The sequence below is a fragment of the Synchytrium microbalum genome, assembly GCF_006535985.1.
Source record: "Synchytrium microbalum strain JEL517 chromosome Unknown SmJEL517_scf0033, whole genome shotgun sequence".
NCBI lineage: Eukaryota > Fungi > Chytridiomycota > Chytridiomycetes > Synchytriales > Synchytriaceae > Synchytrium > Synchytrium microbalum.
Window position 1 is genome coordinate 36,328 of NW_022158382.1, and position 18,328 is coordinate 54,655.

An 18,328-nucleotide genomic window follows, 5' to 3' on the forward strand; every position below is an offset into this window, starting at 1 on the left:
AGCTCTCTACAAATATAAAACATACGCTAGAGTAAAAGAAAGCAGACCATTTGGATTATATGCTGTCACTGACCTTGAGCAAATCATTCTTGACTTCCAGTTTCGACATGGGCGACATTATATTCACACCAGTACCAATATACGGACCCAATGTTTTGACGGGCGCTCCTTCACAATCTTGCATGCTGTTGGTGTTCAATCTTCGCATCACCACAGCAGTTACGTTCCCATATCTTGGTATTTAAAGCACGTAGCGAGAGGTTGGTAGGATTACAGGAGAGTTTGCCAGACGGCTGAGTCGGTGAGTAGAATAAAAGGTCTCTTATTTGAAAACGGTGACGTGTGTAAGTCGTTTGGCAGCATTACCCATCAATAGAAACACTTCAACTTACATCAAGCTGGAGGTGCAATCTCAATCCCAGCAGAATGGGCCAGCGGTATTTGATTCGCACAACGTTCTATAATATAAGCGAGAATGTCAAAGAAAAGGAACAGACGTAGTTGCGACATTGGTCAATACTTTGTCCATTGACGCGAGTTTCTGCGATGCAAAGGACAGGGCATCCTCCACCAAAAGAGCGACAAAATTCAATTCATTTGAAAAACATTTGGTTTTCCCTCGCGTTAGAGTGCCCAAAGACGGAAACCAGTCCAAAGATTCGAGTGAATGTTAAATGCTGGGTTGAATGTTTGATGTTAAGGAAAGTGATCGAGACACGTTCCTGTCGTGGATCGTATCTGAAATGAGTGAGAAATGAGTTCAGAATCGAGTTGACATTGACGTGATCTCGCTTCCTGTCCGGCAAACAGCGACAAAGTGTCAAATTCAAAAACCAAAGCGAGAAATTTGGTACTGTTTCAGGTAGCATAGTGGCATCTGACAGGAAGGTACTGCATCTGAAAAGACAGTCCTGATCCAGCAGGTAGGCTCCAACTTCAACACAAAAGCTTTGAAAATCAGGAAGATTCAAAACATGAGCAGTTGGTCCAAAACCAACATCTTTCACTAGTATGAGCGATGCTCGAGGATCAAAAGACGAATTGAACCCACAAATAAGAGGATCTTCTGCGTCTATCCCGGTCTCTTCCATCCCACCGTCCGCAAGAAAGTCGACATCAATCTTGAATTCAACACATCAGCAACGAGACTCTATTGGAGATCTTTATGTATTCTATTCTTTATTTTCATATTTTCAATCATCTAGAACTGTTACTAACTTGCTGTCTCTCTTCCAATAGCCTCGAACAAACTATACAATGGATCAGCAACGCTACTATGAACGCAGTAACAGTGACTCAAATAATCCTCAACAGCGTACACAACAGCCACCATTCAGCCCCGTAGGCGCTTCTTTAGGAGCTGGTGCTAGTAGTGATGCTGCAACCGTTGCTCCTCGACCAACGAGAACTAGAGTCTCGAGATGGGCTCCATTACCAGCTGATCGAGACGAGCCGGCCGCATTCAGTAACACCGCCAATAATGAATCGGCAGATGCTGGAAACTATCACCGATTTAATAGTGGAGGTGCTCCGACTGCTTCTAATATCACCAACTTATATAATACTCAACCGCCAATACAACAGCAACAGTCACAACTAGGCGATTATCGTCGAGCTTCTCCTCCACCACCTCGAATGAGAATATCAGCTCCCATCGCATCTGGAAGCTCGTATACATCGCCTCGAAATGCTATGGCCACCCATAATAATACTAATAGAAGCCCACCACACCGATACCATAACGAATTTAGGTTTCAGAATGACGCTGATAACCGTAGTCTGCCTTCAAATCAGTATAATCGAAGTCCTCAAAATGACTTTTCTCCATCAGAGTCAAGACCGTCGCTCATGAGTCAGATGGGTAAACGATCTCGAACGGAAGACATGATTCCAATACCCAGTAATAGACCATCTATGATGCAAGGTGTAGGCATCAAGCAGCAACCTATCTCTCGTGATGACGAAGAAGCTGAAGAAGAAGATTTAAATGTTGCTGACGACGATGAAGCTGCTCCAGAGGAGGAAGACGAAGACGATGGAGGTATCGATAACGAAGATATAGAACAAAAGATTGACTCGCTAGATGCTGAAATCGCTAAATATGAAGCCCTGCTACAGGAGATGAGACAGAAAAAGGAGGCTGGCAGCTTTAACGCTGATGGCAATAGTAATCAGAGTAAAGACGCTTCTATTGAAGAAGGTGCACCTGGTACAGCAACGCCAGCCATGCAGGAACCTCCTGATATCTTACAATTGGCCGAAATAGAGAATGAGCCTTTTGTGGTTGCTCCTGGTCTCCCACTGCATGAGGAGATTTATATGGCTAACAGGCATCGAGCTCGAGTCACAGCTCGCGCCATGGCATTACAAGCTCGCTCGTTGAGTGATCCCAGTCAGCCACTTCCATCGCAACAAATCTATAAGATAGAGGATTTTGATTTTTATACCGCAAATATCGAGTCACATCGAACATTCCGGCCATTACTTGTACAACATATTCAAAACCGTCGTAGAGACATGATGGATAAACGAGACGAGCTACGACAAACATATCAAGAGCTGCATGATGTTTGGAAGAAGCAAATTGAACGGCTTGATAGGGAAAAAGAACGTAAACGTAAAAAAACAGGGCCTGCACCTACATCAATACCTGAACGACCTGCACTCTACCATAATAGCATGAGCAATAGTGGAGCGGCAGATTTGATGATGTATGGAGGCGGCACACTAACTCGTAGAAGTCGAGCTGCAGCTAATGCATCGTTCAATTCGGATCTTGTAAGATCTGAGGCTGAATTTACCGCTGCCATCGCTCACATTATGACTCTGGATGGTAATATAGATCCTTCACGACTAGCACCGATACCTGATATGATACTGGAACCAATAGAACGAAATAGTGTCGTGCACTCTGACTTAAGTCAGCTTGTACGAGATCCGATAGACGAGAACCGTAGACTCTTGGAATCCGCTAGTCAGTGCTGGTCTGATGAAGACAAGTATGTCTTTGAAGTCAAATTGGTGCAAATAGGCAAAAACTTTAGAAAGATTGCCGAATTCTTGCCAGGCAAGACGACCCAGGATTGTGTACGGCATTACTATCGAGAAAAGGAGCGTCTCGGCTTCAAAACCTTGTTGAGACGTACTGCACCAGGTCCTGGTCGTGGTGGATTACGGAGAGCTCGTGGGGGTGCTCTTGCTCGCAAATTACTTCAGACTGGATTCGGCGGTAGTTCGACAACTTCAATAGATCCGAATGGAGTCGTTGAAGAGGTCGATCTAGAAGAATACGATGAAGATGTAGCCATGGATATCGAACGCCTACGTAGAAACACTCGAGATGCTCCCGCCAATCGTAAACAAAAGGTCAAACCTCCAGTAATCCAGCCAGATTCTGATGGAGACGACCACGCTATAGATGTCAGTGGCGGTGGAGGTCCTCCTGGTCCTGGAAATAATACGACGACTGGTAGTAGTAGTATCAGCAATGTCAAATGGACTGACGATGACAAGTCTAAAATGATTGAAGCTCTTCAGCAATTTGGCAGAGACTGGAATGGAGTTTCTAGCTTTATGGGCAACAAAACCGAGAATGAATGCAAGATCTACTATAGACAGAATCGATTTAGATTAGGCCTTGATGAAATCTTACGAGTTAATGATACCTCTCGCCGTAGTATGCCCAGAAAGAAACGTGCTGGTGGTCCTTCATATAATAATGACGACAATGCTGATGAAGATGGCGGTGTCAGTTTGGGAGAGGATCAAGGAGGTAATGAGGACTCTAGAGGTGAAGATGGTGAAGATATGGATGATCCTGATATATTAGAAGAGGCAAGGCCGAAAAAGAAGAAAAACGCTCGTAAACCTACCCAAACTGGAATCACCATGAATAATAATAGCTCCATTGATGTCATGGGTAATGAACCTGCTTCCGAAGATGCACGCAGTAGAGTCCGTGGTGGTCGAACACGGAAATCAACTGGTGCAGCCCGTAAATCAAGGCCTAATGTAATAGAAGAGATACCCGATCTCTCATCAGTCATGGATGCCTCTGAAAGCTATGATCCTAATGACTCCATTGGTGCATCACGTAAAACCGTATCGTATTGGTCTGTACGAGAACGAGAAGCATTTGTATCTGCCATACAAAAAGTAGGATGTGATTGGGAAGCCATTGCTAAAATGGTTGGCACCAAATCATCTGTACAGGTCCGCAATTATTATTCAAGTCATGCCAAAGAATTGGGAGTTGATCATATAACAAATCTTATTCTTCAACCTCATAATGTGAATCGAGCTAAAAGCTATGAAGAACAGCAGCAGCAGCAGCAACGACTGTCTACACCACCAACTCAGCCTCATCGTGAAGATGGTGGCGCTGGAGAAGAATATGTACATAGTGGCCATCGACGTACACCATCCCAATCATCAACTGGTAGCCATTCCCGTAGAAGAGACGAGGCCACATATATAGCAGCCGCCGATCTCTTGACTATGGCTCGAGGATCCAATAGCCCACATCTGTATGCAGTTGGAGCAGGACAGCAAGGCGGACAATATCAACCAATATATGCTCAGTCCGCTCGTGGTATACTACCGCCAATGGTATCACTACCACCTGGATCTGTAGCAAACACTATAATGACCCAGCATGCTCAATTTCCACCTGGTACTACCACGTTTGCATTACCGCCAGTATATATCCCGTATGATCGAGCTGCTGCAGCTGCCACCATACAACACTTGGCTGTGCCTTATGCAGCAGGTCCTGGAGGTGCTTTTCAATATCCGCGAGACTTTTATTTTAGTGCTGGTGGTCCTGATTATCAGGCTCATCCCATTGCGATTCAGCAGATGAGGCCTGAGATGGATGTTGATCAGGTATGCATGGAAGTCCATTAACCTTTGTTGTGCATATGTTCCTTGATTGAAACCTGTTGTTACAATCACAGGCTGAACGACACTCATCGCCAGTGAGGAGAGAATCGCCTCAGCGTCGTGGCGGATCCGTTCCATTACATGGACCACCATCACCTGCTGGCAGTAATATGGCACCTCCATCATTACTGATACGACATGACGAAGGCATGCGAACTGTACTGCCTAGTGTACGTAGTCTAATATCAGCCGCTGAAGGAGCTGAAGGTTTGGGCATCCAGATGCCGCCTACACATCAGCTAGCACCTATAGGACAATACCATGCTATACCACCACCTATGCATACCAATCTACCTGCTTTTGCACCGGATAATTCAAGAGGGCGTAGTCGTAGTGCTAGTCCTGGGTATGCTGCGTTTGGTAGCAGTCAGCAGCAGCTGCCGCAACAACAGCAGCATCATCAACATCACCAACACCATCAGCCGCATCAACAGCATCAGCATCATCAACAGCATGTACAGCATCATCAGCAGCAATATCGCGCTACCAGTCCAGGAACGATGATGGTTCCCTCTGGAATAGGAATGGCTTCTGCAGCCAGTGTTGGATCTGCTATTGATGATTTACGTAAGCATGAGAATCAAATGCCTCGTATGGACGCTCCTGTAGTAGTGGTGACTGCGATGAGTGAAGTACTCGATGGGCGTCGTGAAGTAGCTGAGTCTCGTGCTATTGATGTGCCAAGAAACGATGTGCAAGGCAGTGAGGCAAATAATCAGATGGATGAGGGATGAGAAGTTTGTGTGTATTATATAAGATATGAGAATTTGTGGGTGTTTGTATAGTTACAAATAGCATTTCGTATAAGTAAGATAGTAATAAGAATCATCATTCAGAATTCATTTCTTGATTCTTGGCTTATTCTCCTTTTTTCTTTCATCTCCTCCTCTCTTCTCCAATCCACGTCCAGAATGCCTGTCCCACTCTTTCGCCATCACTATCGGACGTGGATATACACTCGCCGGCAACACGCTCTTCCACGGCGTATGCACCACCGCCTTATCCACACCTTCCAGCTCTGGCAGCCACATCCGCACGTAGTCTCCGTTTTTATCATAATCCCACGCCTGCTTGATAACATTAAACTTCCTCTCCTCTCTCGGATCGTTCCCTAAATGAATTTGTAAAAGATACTTAGACCGAGGCCTTTTACTTTTTGATAATGTACTGACATACCAATTCCAGCCGCATAACTCCAGTTCCCGTAGTTCGAGCTACAGTCATAGTCAACGAGCCACGATTCAAAGAACTCGGCGCCGAGACGCCAGTCGATGAAGAGATCTTTCGTGAGGAAGGACGCGAGGTTTTGGCGTGTGCGGTTTGATGTGTATCTGTAACAAGAAAAAAGTTTCAGAAACAGGGCAAGATAACATGGAATTATAGGTTTTACATTTACCCAGTTTGCAGCATCTCACGCACACCCGCATCCACAAACGGCACACCTGTACGTCCCTCCATGAACGCTACCGCATGCGGCGATGTTGCTGATTTCGACCATGTCGTTGCATTGGGCGGTGGCGTGCCGCGTAGCGAGTACGGGTGGAAGAGCACGGTAGTGTATTTTAGCGAGATGAGGCGGAAGTAGTCGCGCCATAGTAACTATGTGTTAGATGTAAGCACCCCAAAAAACAGTGTAATGGGGAAGCAATGGGTTTACCTCAAACACAACCCAATACGCTCCCTCACATTCTCCATACACCGCTTCATACCGTTTCAGCTCCTCGTATATCTTGCGTGGACTTATATTCCCGTGTGCGAGGAAGGACGAGAATTTCGTGCTGTATGCGTCGCCCATGAGGCCATTACGGGTTTGCTTGTATGTGGATACGGCGTGTGTTTCAAAGAGGTAGTTGTTTAGACGGGATAACGCAGATGTTTCGCCGCCGACGAAGGGATGGGATGTATGTGGTGGGACTGGTGGTGGAGTTGGGTGTATGACGGGGAGGAGAGTTGATGTGAGGTTTTTTGATGGGTGGGGCGAGGATGTGAGGTGTGGGGATGCTGGTGGGAGCGGTTTGAAGTGTGGGAGGGGTATACATGGGCGCACCATTTGTGGGAGGGATTCGACGCGTTTGCGGAACTGGATGGTGTAAAAGTGTGTGAGGTTTGCATTGTTTCATCAAACTCTGGTTTTCAAACATTGGAAAAGCGACTTGCACGGAGAGTTCAAAGACATCTTCAGTAGAATCAGCAGCGTGCCACAGTCTTCATCTGCTCTCCATACTCTCCAAAAGCGAATCCATCAAAAGAAGACTCACCACAGTATAAACATCCGACAAATCCTGCACCCCAAACGGCAAATCCTCCATCGCGACCATCGAACCTCCATGCCTACTCACAAGCGGCACGCTAACCCTCTCAGCCACACGTCTCTCTATATCACGCTCCTCACTACACACCTCCTTCATACAATACACACCCGACACCTTGACACCATCACCCTGCAGCCCTCTCACAAGTGCCGGAATCACATCCTCTGGCCTGCCATACCGGATGATTAAGCTGCTGTTGTGCTTTAGGAGGGACGATTTGAGATCGTCGATAGATTCGATGAGGAATTTTAATCGGTGGTAGGATGTGCGTGGAATACTGTAGTGGCGGGTTTTTGGTGAGGTGAATGATGGGATTATCCGTGTCAGGTCAATATAGCGGGGGTCGAATATGTAGATGGGGAGTAGGTGGGTTGATGTTTGGTCGGTTAGTGATGCGACGAGGGGGACGTTGTCGTGTAGGCGTAGGTCGTTGCGGAACCAGAAGATGGCTGTTGTTACTGATTTGGCCATTTATTGTGTGGATCTGTTTTGATGTAGGAAGTGAGCTTCTGATTATCACAATTTCGATGGTATGTCAACGTTGGAAAACAGATAAAGGGAGTTGAATCGAGGCGCTAGAGTATTCATACCTTGTTCCTGTGCTGGTGTATGCGCTGGAACTTGTCCTTTACGAGCTGGAACGGTTTTTTGATTACAACTAATGTACGTTGCAACGTTGTCAACTTGACACGTTTTTGTGGATGAGTTCTGCTTTTATTCCTAATGCGTGTTATATAACTTTATATGCATTTAACTACTTCTGCTTGACTACTTGATTATTATGAGTTGCTGTAAGTTAGAGCGATCCTATACTATGTAGCTGATGATTTGTTTGATCATGGATATTCACTGCCTTATAAATCAGGTGCCATGTGTGTAAACACCATCCTCAACCTCTTTTTAGCCGAATCTACATCCTGCTTGACATCCTCTTCGTATTTGCCAAATATCCTCTCCCAATTCCATTCAGATCGTGACGAGAGCCCTAATGCATCCCAGTACTGCGAGTCGAGATCTTCAGTGCCTATAGAAGGGTGGGATGACCATAGATGGCGAGGCTGGACTAGTATCTGCCGCTGTGATTCCTGTACGAATTGTGATACCCATTCGTCATGAGGTTGTTGTTGCTGTTTAGCTGGTGGCGGTATATACGGCCGATGGAGATGCTGTGTAGATCTGTGTGTTGGTATTCGCTGATGTGGGATATCGGATTCTACTATGTGTCTCTTGTTGTTGCCAAATGGATGATGCTGATGGTGATGGCAGCGTTGAGACATGAATTCGGTATACCCGGCATCGACCAGAGATGGGAGTGTCGTATGAGGATGGTCATAGTGGTTGTGGTTGTAGTATGGGGTATGATGGTATTTACTCGTATTTGTTGTCTGAGTTTGAAGAATGTGATGAGCGAAACTCGATAGTGGCGTTGTAGAGGAGAAGAAGCTGCTACTGGATGCAGAGCATGCCATCATATACTATGTAGCTGTGGCCTGGTACCGGCACAAGGTTGGTGTAAAAGGAGCGAACGATGTCCTTCAACACTGGAGCGAGGCAAAAAAAAGGGAATGTGATGTCACTTTGAATCGGAGAGTGCACTTGAAGGACGGCTGGTACGTGTCAAGACGTGATTTTATTATAATAAAGATACCACATACAATTATGCTGGCAACCCAATACGAGAAAACACGTTCTTCGTCCCATTCAAATCGATGCCAACACTGCAACCAACAAATTTGTCGAGGTTCAACCAGCAGCAGAACAGCAGCCAAAGCTACATCTACGTGCTCTTTCACCCACGGAACTACCGCCCAGCTTTCGTTTGGATGCTTCCACGCCTGAAACAGTCCTTCATCCCGTAACCGATTTTCAAAACTGCAAAAATCCGTGTTTTCGTTCAGGACAAACCCCCTACAACATTGCATCCAGATCATATTACAAACACGTACTAGGTCATCGTCCATAGCCATCCAACCTGATCGAAATGGCCTCCCTAGTGCTGGTAAATACTCTATACAACACTCTTGGCGCCGTCAATTGTTAACTAACTTGTATACAAACTTTTACAGGATGAGGAATATGACGAGGATTATGAACCTAGTGATGAAGGTACTTGAAACTGTTACGGTTATACAATGAAATCACACTCCTGGTTGATTTGACACGACCACATTGACATCTGACATTCAACATTTGCCCACATTGACGCAGAAATCCTGGAATATGCACAATTCCTGGGAATGGATGTAGAAAAGGAAAAAGACTTGTTTTGGATTGCGAGAGAGTCGTTAAAGGCTCCTCTGCCGCCGAACTGGAAGCCTTGGTAAATCGTGTCTAGTTGCAAATAATGGCCAAGGTCTGAGCTAACACGCACACCACACACAGTTCCACCGATGATAACACGGTCTACTACTTTAACTTCACGACTGGAGAGAGTTTGTGGGACCACCCTTGTGATGAGCATTACAGGAAACTGTATGAGACGGAAAAGAATAAGAAGGCGGGCAAGGTGTGTACTAATCTAGCATAGTAGAAGCTATTGGGTCAGAAATATTGAACATGTTTTTGGAATTTTAGGCTGCTGAAGCACCCAAGGTACAGCCAAAAGCGGCAGACACCAAATTACTCACCAAGCAAGCGTCAGATGAATTGTCTGAACCACAAGAAATTGATGAGGAAGTAGAAGAAGAGATTGAAGAAGGAGATGATGACGACGAATTAGATCTATCTGAAGATGAAAAGCCAAAAGCCAAGTCTCCAGTCAATGATGTCTTATCGTCAGCAGCATCATCACCAAATGCACCCATTATCGCTAACAAACCAGTAGTAGTAGATTCCGTAAAGCCTATTCAGTCGCTCGTCAAGTCAGATGATTCTTTGAAATCCATATCGCCGAAACCTGCCCTGAAACCTCTCGAATCGCTAACACCAATCAACAATCACATATTTGCCACAACCACCACCAACAAAACTGTTGCTCCATCTATTGAAATCGTTGACGACGATGTAGCAAAATCCGTCCCGGCCCTGGATAAAGGCCCCGAAGGACTCCAAGTCAGAAAAGGATTTACAAACGAGAACGACAGGACGTCAACTAGATCCATGCTCTCGGCTCATGGGATTGAGTCCATGTCAAGTAACGAGCTTGCTAGCAGTGGTGGTGATAACAAGGGTCTTCCGTCGTTAAAAAAGGCTCCGATACCGTCTAGTGTCAGTGAATCGGCCGGTATTGCAGATATAGATACCATAAAGAAGAAATGGGCGCAGATATCGGAAGCTACTGAGGCTTCTGAACGGGCTATTCATGAATCAAGTCTGGAATCGTTAAGAGAGTCGCTGGTCAAGTCGTTGCAACAAGAAGAAGATGTGTTGAAAAAACAGCATCAGCAACGGATTGTATCTCTACGAGCACAGTTTGAGGCTGACGAAGCGGCTCTGGCGCAGTCGTCAAAAGATACTGTGAATAAGCTCAAGGAGGATTTGGCAAAGACTTTGGATGAGATACAATGTCAACATGCTCATAATTTAGAAGCTGCTAAAACACAGCATACGCGTGTTATCGAAACTGCTAAAAGGGAAGTTGATGCCCAGATTGAAAGTATTAAAGCAGACGGTAAAAGAAAGGAGGAGAAAGAAGTCTACGAATCTAGAAATCGGCTCGCAAGTCTGAAAAAGGAGGCTGAAGCGTCTATATCTGAACTCAGAAGGGCGGCATCTTCTGAAGAAGGTCGGATATCACAGGTGGAAAACAGTCTTGTGAATCGTAAGAGTGAGCTTGAGAAAGAGATTGAGAGTGTGGAGTCCACCTTGTTGGACCGACGTGTAGCACTAGACGAAGCCAATTTGCAGCATGCTACCATTACCGACCAGCTAGAGAATACTCGACGTGATTTAGAAACGATGAAAGTGGAAATGGTTACATGTCTTGCTGAATTCGAAGCTCTTAAACTCCAGTTGGTGGAAACACGAGAAGCTGTACAGGTTGCCCGAAACGATATAGCTAAACAGAAAGAGCAGGCATCTGTATCAAGCTCTGCTATACCGTCTCCCAACAATACCGAAAACCCTGTGATGGAACGCCCGACACCTGTAGAACGACCATCAGTAACCGCTGAAAGACCAAATGCACCTACTGGTGTAGCTATAGGTGGCCGTCCCCGAGTTAAGAGTGGATCACGCAACAACCGCACTATAGAACCCTCTCCATCCAAGATGGGCCAATTCATCCTTGAAGGATATGGTGTCGGCATGGCAGCCGATATACCCGACTCTCAAATGAGCCCGGCCAATCTCCACAATGCCATGAAAGACGCTACTGGAATGGAAAAGGCGATCTTAGCCGGCTACGGAATGTCAGGAATGTCATATGCATCTTCAAACGTAAACCTACCACCTCACGTCGCAGTCACCATCCAACGAGCAAGCAGTCACAATCTTGCACCTGCATCTCGTCAAATGAGTCGCACGTTTGGAGGGCCTGCTATGGCTCCCGCTACAATCGCAAACCCGATATTCAGTCATGCTATATTGCAATCGCTAGGTGGCACGCACCTTGGAGTCGCGTCTATGGAACGGCTTGCGGATCAGACGTTTATTGACCAGTCACGAGATAATGTCGCTGGCGCTGCTTTGAGGAACGGAGTAAATGCATCAGGAATCGATAATCCAGACAATCAAGATATCTTCCAGGCTTTAGGCGGTCGTGCGAGTGCTGGCATCAGTAACAGCAACAATATCAGTAGCAGCAGGAAACGACAGGTATCAACCACCACAGCCGCCGCAATGCAAAACCCACTGTCTGCATACTTTGGTGTTAAATTCACGCCTACTGCAAACGAGTTGACTGAAGCTGAAGAAATCGCTATGGCTTCACAGTGGGATCCGCAGCAGATGGCACCTTCGCAGCGGGCGTTGATGGAGGGGTATGGAATCGTCACGCAGGAATCGAATGTTTTTAACGGGGTTAGAAACAGTGGGAGAGAGTCTGCTGAACCTGCTATGGCTATGAATGTCGAGCCGACCAAGGCACGAAATGTTGGCAATTCTCGAATCGTTGATACACCAGTACAAGTCCAAGTCCAACAACAACCAAATTCCAGATTCACGCCACCAACCGACATCCCATCAACCATACGTCCATCCAACATGAACAAACCAAGCAGTGAAATAACCCCATCTCAGATATCATCGCCCCAGTCGCGACGATCTACCATGGGAAGCCCCGTATCGAAACGAAGCGAGGCTAGTCCTGTTATGAGGGTTCGATCGCCGTCACGACAGAGAGGCAGTCCGGCGACGGAACGGTCGAGACGTGATGTGGAGCGGGAGGTGAAGGAGAGGTTTGTTGAGAGTAATGGACATCATCATGTGGATCGAAAGACGTATTCGCCGTCTCGCGGTGGTGAGAGGGAGATGTCGCCGAGGAGGAGGGAGAGAGAGGAAAGGGAGCATATGAGGAGGGGGAAGTCTCCTAGACGAGGTTAGTAAGAATGAAAATTTCCTTTTTTTGACATTTTCACAATCTCTTGAACTAACACACACAACACCGTCTCTAGAAACAAGACCCGTCTACTCAAGCGATGCCAACGAATCCCCCGACTCTGAAATCTCATCCTCAACCCCGTCATCATCCATCGACGGCGACAATCTTGAAGACGCACAAGTATGGACTCCATCCAAACAAATCAGTCGTCGACTCCGCCGCGAAGAGAAACAAATCAGGGATTCCAAACGTACTATTCGTAAACAGACTCGATCGCTGGCGAGAGAAGAAGCCACACACTTTTATGGAGCTAGTCAGCAACGGGCCAGGATGGAAGAGCTGGCCGATAAGATTGATAGGGAGAATGAGGTTAGGAGGGTGCTGCAGGACAATTTGCATAAAGAGGTATGTGATTGGGGTAGAGGGGTAGTTTTGTCACTAGGCTTTTTTTGCATGTGCTCAATGCTTTTCAAACATTTTAGGTATCGAGGTATCAGTCACTAGACGCCGTCGAAGCCGAGATTGAAAAAGTGCTCAACAAGCTACGAACGTCACGCGATACAAGTGTGTCGAGGATGCAGGATATGATGCAGCCGAATAACTATACGTAAGTTCTCCTATGTCTTAACGTTCCTTTTTTTTTGCGTCAAGTCCATCTCACCCTGTCTTTTCCTCTCAACAGCACAACATCATCACCATACACCCTACACTCAACATCATACACACCACGGGTTGTCCCAACATCAACAACAAATTTTTCATCAACACACTACCAACCATCCATCCACCTTACCGGAATCTCAGACTCGCGCAAACAAGCATGGGATGTATCACGGGCTAAGACTGACAGGGAATTGGATTTGCATTCACAGTTTTTGAGACAGTTGGTTGCGAAGAAGCAGAATGCGGTTGGGAATGGTGGTGTGAGTGGGAGGGTTGTTTATTGAGAAAGGAGAGCAAGGGAAGGTGTAGATTTGGGGATCTTTGTATAGGGTAATTTATGGTTGAAACATGAAGGTTGAAAACAGCATACACAGAGTTGGCAAGTGGGGTTTTTTTGGGTTGGCAGCGATAACGCAGTATGATGGAAGGATGCTCCGATTACGTGTATTAGGATGTGAAAGTGAAGCTTAAGCGATTGGAAATGGTTGGCGTGAGCGATCGCTATAAGTTCTTCCTTCATATCCGGAAAACCACTGTCTTTGTTGATAACCAGGCATGAAAGTTTGACGCTTCACCATCGCATAGAAATGAAACCATTGGCCATTGGTAAAACAACTCTTATACTCTATATCTCACAATGCTCAATTATGTTTCATTATCCTATTGAGAACTGTCTTTGCATTCTGAACCTTCTGCCGCAATATTCCAAACCTTCAAACAAACCCTTCACACTCAAATCTAGTTCTTGACTGCTACTCCTGCTTCTCTGCCTATTACTCGCATGCCAAAAGCGACTGAGTGGATGGTCTGACGAAATCCGAAAACCTGCATCACTGCCACGGATTCATTGTGGAATGAGACGTTACAAGCTCCTGGGAATGCGTGAAGATTTGAGATGCAGTGTAAATACGGACGGGTGTGGTGGTGTCAAGGAGCGAGATATCGATGATGAATGGACTAAGTTATGAGAAATCAACGACGCACTGCGTATGACCAGGCTGTCGTAAACGGTTTTTCTTTGCTTCTCTCTTAGATTCTGTTTCGAGACGAAGTGACGCTGGTTATGTAGTGAGGCTTCGATCATCATCAAGACAGGAGGCAGCCCTTCCGTGACTGGACGGTTTGAACAGGACATGGATTGTGAAGCGACGGACAGATTCGAGAGGAGTCATTACTCTCATGCTAAGGCTTCAGATAAGACGATGTATTCGCCTTCTCGTGCTACTTGAATGGGAATTGTCTCCAAGGCGAAATTATCAGCAGGAAAAGGAGGTTCATCATTCAAGGCAGGCACGACATCATTCAAGGCAGGCACGATATCTTCCTAGGCCCTTATGATAGCAACTCCAGGCAGCCGCTTTTTGGTCGTGCCTTGATTCGTCTCAAGGATCTTATCTCTCTACATCCAAAACATGCAATATATCTAGAGCCAAGGCTGATCGAGAAATGGATATGGAATTACAATTTTGCGGCCTTTGAAAGCGGATGCTACTCCTTCGTCTGCTGCTACGGGTAATTGCAGAGGACCTTACTGACATCCAGTTTGGTTTGATCGTTTGAGAGGAGAACGAACAATTTCTTGCTGAGAGTAGCTTTTCTTGTTGACGTAGTACTTTAGGATATAAACAGAACTGAAAACCGCATATGATCGTTTGATCTTGTGTCACGATTTTTGTTGATCTGTCGCGACAATGTTGTAGTGGGAAAAGCAGTTCAAAACACGTGTAATAGCTCCTAAAAGCGAACATTAGTCGACTGAAAATCCTCGGTGTGAGCGATCGCCATAACTTGTTTGTCTCAAAACCTCAAAAACACTTGTGCTTCGCCAATTCCTACAACCCATTCAAGAACTAAGTCCAGAAACGATGTCAGCACAAAGCATCGTCCCTGAAAACGTCGATCCGTTCGCGTACTGGCCTGATACTTCATCGCCAACGGAGAACTTCCTGCATCTTTCTGTACGTCCTAGATCGTGGATTTCACTTCAACGCTGACAGAAAGCTCATGCTGCTTCATATGTATATAGCCGCCACCGAAATACGATGATTCTCTACCATGTCGCAAACTACGAATTGTTTATGTTGGAGCTGGAATTGGTTTGTGTGCTTGGAGACTGTGAACACATTCTTTTGGTTTCTGAGGAATTGTGTTGTTTTAGGTGGAATTTCCTTCGTGTTGATGGCGAGATATCGATTAAAGAATGTCGATTGGGTTGTTTATGAAAAGAATTCGACGTTTGGAGGGACTTGGTGGTATGTTTGAGAACTTTTCTCGAATCGCTCCACGTCTTTGCTCGGAAGCTTGACCATTCCACCATTTCAATTAGGGAAAATAAGTGTAAGGGCTATGCTTCACTCAATTGTCGAGAGCATTCAAAGCTGGCTCGTTCCCTTGAGAAAGACTTTTCGCAATCTGCATTCTCTGCAACTACAACTCCTACCCAACCCCACTCACCCTACTCAACAATATAGATCCTGGCTGCCGCTGCGACGTCCCATCCCACTACTACTCCTTCCGCTTCATGCCTAACGATTGGGTAAACGGCTATGCCACATCTGACGAAATCCAGGACTACATTTCTCAAGTAGTCCGCAAATTCAATGTCGAAAAGGACATTACATTTAACGCCACAGTCTTATCTGCTACATGGATTGATGAACGCTCACAGTGGTTTATTAAAACGGATGTTGGTGGTGTTGTGAAGGAGGAGTATGCGGATGTGTTTGTGAATAATCAAGGCTTTTTGAATCGGCCAAAGATGCCTGATATTGAGGTAATTGACCAGTGAGGTAGTCATTAAGCTGTGGTTGCCAAAGTAGCGACGCTTAGAAAGCTTGATTCATTAGCTGAGTAGCTTTTTTTGGGTTTCATTTAGGGTGTCGACTCATACGCAGGAAAAATGCTTCATACCGCGAGGTAAACTGCCTTGCATATGTTAAATAATCCCAACCCAACATTCTCAATCTTTCCACATTTTGCTCATCCAGATGGGACCGCTCGTACGATTGTGCTGGCAAGGATATCGCCATCATTGGCACCGGTTCTTCTGGATTACAAGTTATAACGGCTCTGGCACCCGTCGTCAAGAAGGTGTAGATCAGGTTTATCTGCTGCCCTTGTTTGGTTGGCACGAATCGGTGTGTGGGATAATCTAACCTCTCAACCCAAATCTTCAAAGCTGACAGTGTATATGCGTACACCGAGCTGGATTTCTCGATATCTGGTACAAGAGGTGTAAGTTTCTGTGATGCAAAAAATCTTAATAACTTCGCTCAAGCAATAGCTACTACATCTCACTAATCTCAACACAACTATATAACTCACCAGTCTGCCAGAATCAGAACGCACGAAATATCGAGACCCTGTATTCTACCGCTCGTACTGGAAACGAGCTTGGATTGGCGGTGAAAAGGCATGGGACTCCAAATGGCAAAACAGTGAAACACAGCTCAAATTCCAAGAATTGGTGAAAAGGAGACTGGACAGTATGGTCAAAGATCCAGTGCTGAAGGAGAAGTTGACGCCGAAATATGCTTTCGGGTGTCGGAGAGTGACGCCAAGTGGGGATGCGAGAGGGTTTTATTACGCGTGAGTATGGAATGAGGTTGTGTTGGAACTTGCCTCTTTGACTATAATTCCCTTGCTTTTTTTAGTGTACAACTCCCACATGTAGAAATAGTCACGTCGCCAATCGACCGCATCACTCCAGAAGGTGTGGTATCAGTAGGCACACTTCGTAAATCTGAAGCCCTGATTCTCGCCACTGGATTCGAGGTAGTCTTTCGAAATTCATTCCTTGTTGCGATTGCGTAACATAATCCGTAACTTCCTCGTGGTTATAGAACACATTCATCCCCCACATCCAAATAACCGGCCTCGCCAACACAACAATCCAAGAAAAATGGAAGTCCGGAATCGCAAAAGGATATAAATCAATTGCTGTCAGCGGTTTCCCAAACTATTTCCACGTCATGTCTGTCAACTCAACAGCATCAGCAAACTCCATTCACATCCATTTGGAGCAGGCTATTAACTACGTGCTGCAGATTGTTGTGTTTTTGCAGCAGCATAGTGAAGTGAGGTATGTGCATCCGAGACAGGATGTGCAGGATAAGTGGAATGAGGAGGCGCAGGAGACGTTGGCGAGGACGGTCTGGGGGCCGAATCAGAATTGTAACGGATGGTATGTGCTTGCTATGTGCGTCCTGTCTGTAAAAGTGCGTCGTGCCTGTAACACATCAACCTCACTGTTGCTTCTGGCATTCGTAGGTATCGACGAGTGGATCCAACAACCGGCAAACTGGTCGTAACAGCTCACTGGCCAGGACCAGGAAACAGTTACCAGGACGCTCTATTCAAGCCCGATTTTAGTGAATACCACGTCGTCAAGAGTGATTCTGTAAGCGGCATCGCTCGTCTGTAAACTGAATCAGTGACCGAATTGGATGAATGTCTAAGAAAGTAGTTTAATATTGAAGAGTTCTGTAGTGTTTACAAAATGTATGAAAATTACCAGAAACAACAAACAATGCAAAAGGAGGGGCTCTCTCGTATTTATAGAAAGATACCGGGCGAATCTCAAAATGTCCAGCAGTATTACGAGCCAAGCTGTGTAATGATGGCGTGGTGGTTGTGCCTGCATCGGATAGTTCGTGGTCACCGTCTGCATCACGATCATGTTATGGTCATCGCACCGTATGGAACAGTCCTCTACGCGTCAGACACGTAAAATATCCTCGTTATAGTATCAGCAAGCAACTACCCGTCGTAATAGTTGGGTAAACCAGCTGTATGTAGTTTGAGGACTGCTGGGTTGTTTCGTAACATCTCTCAGATACGATCAACTAGGGGCCTTGCTCGGATACAACATAGAACATATACTATAACCAATACACCTACCCTCAGCAAGACCGCAGTCCTTCATTTGGGGGTC

The 18,328-nt window shown here is 45.9% G+C and overlaps 4 protein-coding genes across 4 annotated transcripts; 3 read left to right on the plus strand and 1 right to left on the minus strand.

Moving 5' to 3' along the window:
• Positions 1–1,011: 1,011 nt before the first annotated feature.
• Positions 1,012–5,675, plus strand: SmJEL517_g04614 (uncharacterized protein; the record flags this gene model as incomplete). The annotated part of the gene is made up of 3 exons (XM_031170542.1): positions 1,012–1,167; positions 1,240–4,884; positions 4,956–5,675. The coding sequence occupies 3 exons, from the start codon at positions 1,012–1,014 to the stop codon at positions 5,673–5,675; spliced, it is 4,521 nt and encodes a 1,506-aa protein (XP_031023437.1).
• A 105-nt stretch (positions 5,676–5,780) lies between these two features.
• SmJEL517_g04615 (uncharacterized protein) lies at positions 5,781–7,724 on the minus strand (the record flags this gene model as incomplete). The annotated part of the gene is made up of 5 exons (XM_031170543.1): positions 5,781–6,052; positions 6,118–6,272; positions 6,338–6,540; positions 6,599–7,021; positions 7,200–7,724. 5 exons carry the CDS (start codon positions 7,722–7,724, stop codon positions 5,781–5,783), a joined length of 1,578 nt encoding a protein of 525 aa, XP_031023438.1.
• A 1,510-nt stretch (positions 7,725–9,234) lies between these two features.
• Positions 9,235–13,679, plus strand: SmJEL517_g04616 (uncharacterized protein; the record flags this gene model as incomplete). The annotated part of the gene is made up of 8 exons (XM_031170544.1): positions 9,235–9,252; positions 9,320–9,359; positions 9,462–9,573; positions 9,636–9,759; positions 9,828–12,729; positions 12,806–13,137; positions 13,215–13,339; positions 13,415–13,679. 8 exons carry the CDS (start codon positions 9,235–9,237, stop codon positions 13,677–13,679), a joined length of 3,918 nt encoding a protein of 1,305 aa, XP_031023435.1.
• Positions 13,680–15,260: 1,581 nt separating this feature from the next.
• On the plus strand, positions 15,261–17,818 carry SmJEL517_g04617 (uncharacterized protein; the record flags this gene model as incomplete). Its single annotated transcript, XM_031170545.1, has 12 exons — positions 15,261–15,353; positions 15,422–15,491; positions 15,554–15,647; positions 15,722–15,732; positions 15,867–16,168; positions 16,271–16,311; positions 16,383–16,485; positions 16,574–16,629; positions 16,723–16,983; positions 17,049–17,169; positions 17,238–17,578; positions 17,665–17,818. 12 exons carry the CDS (start codon positions 15,261–15,263, stop codon positions 17,816–17,818), a joined length of 1,647 nt encoding a protein of 548 aa, XP_031023436.1.
• Between the last annotated feature and the right edge of the window lie 510 nt (positions 17,819–18,328).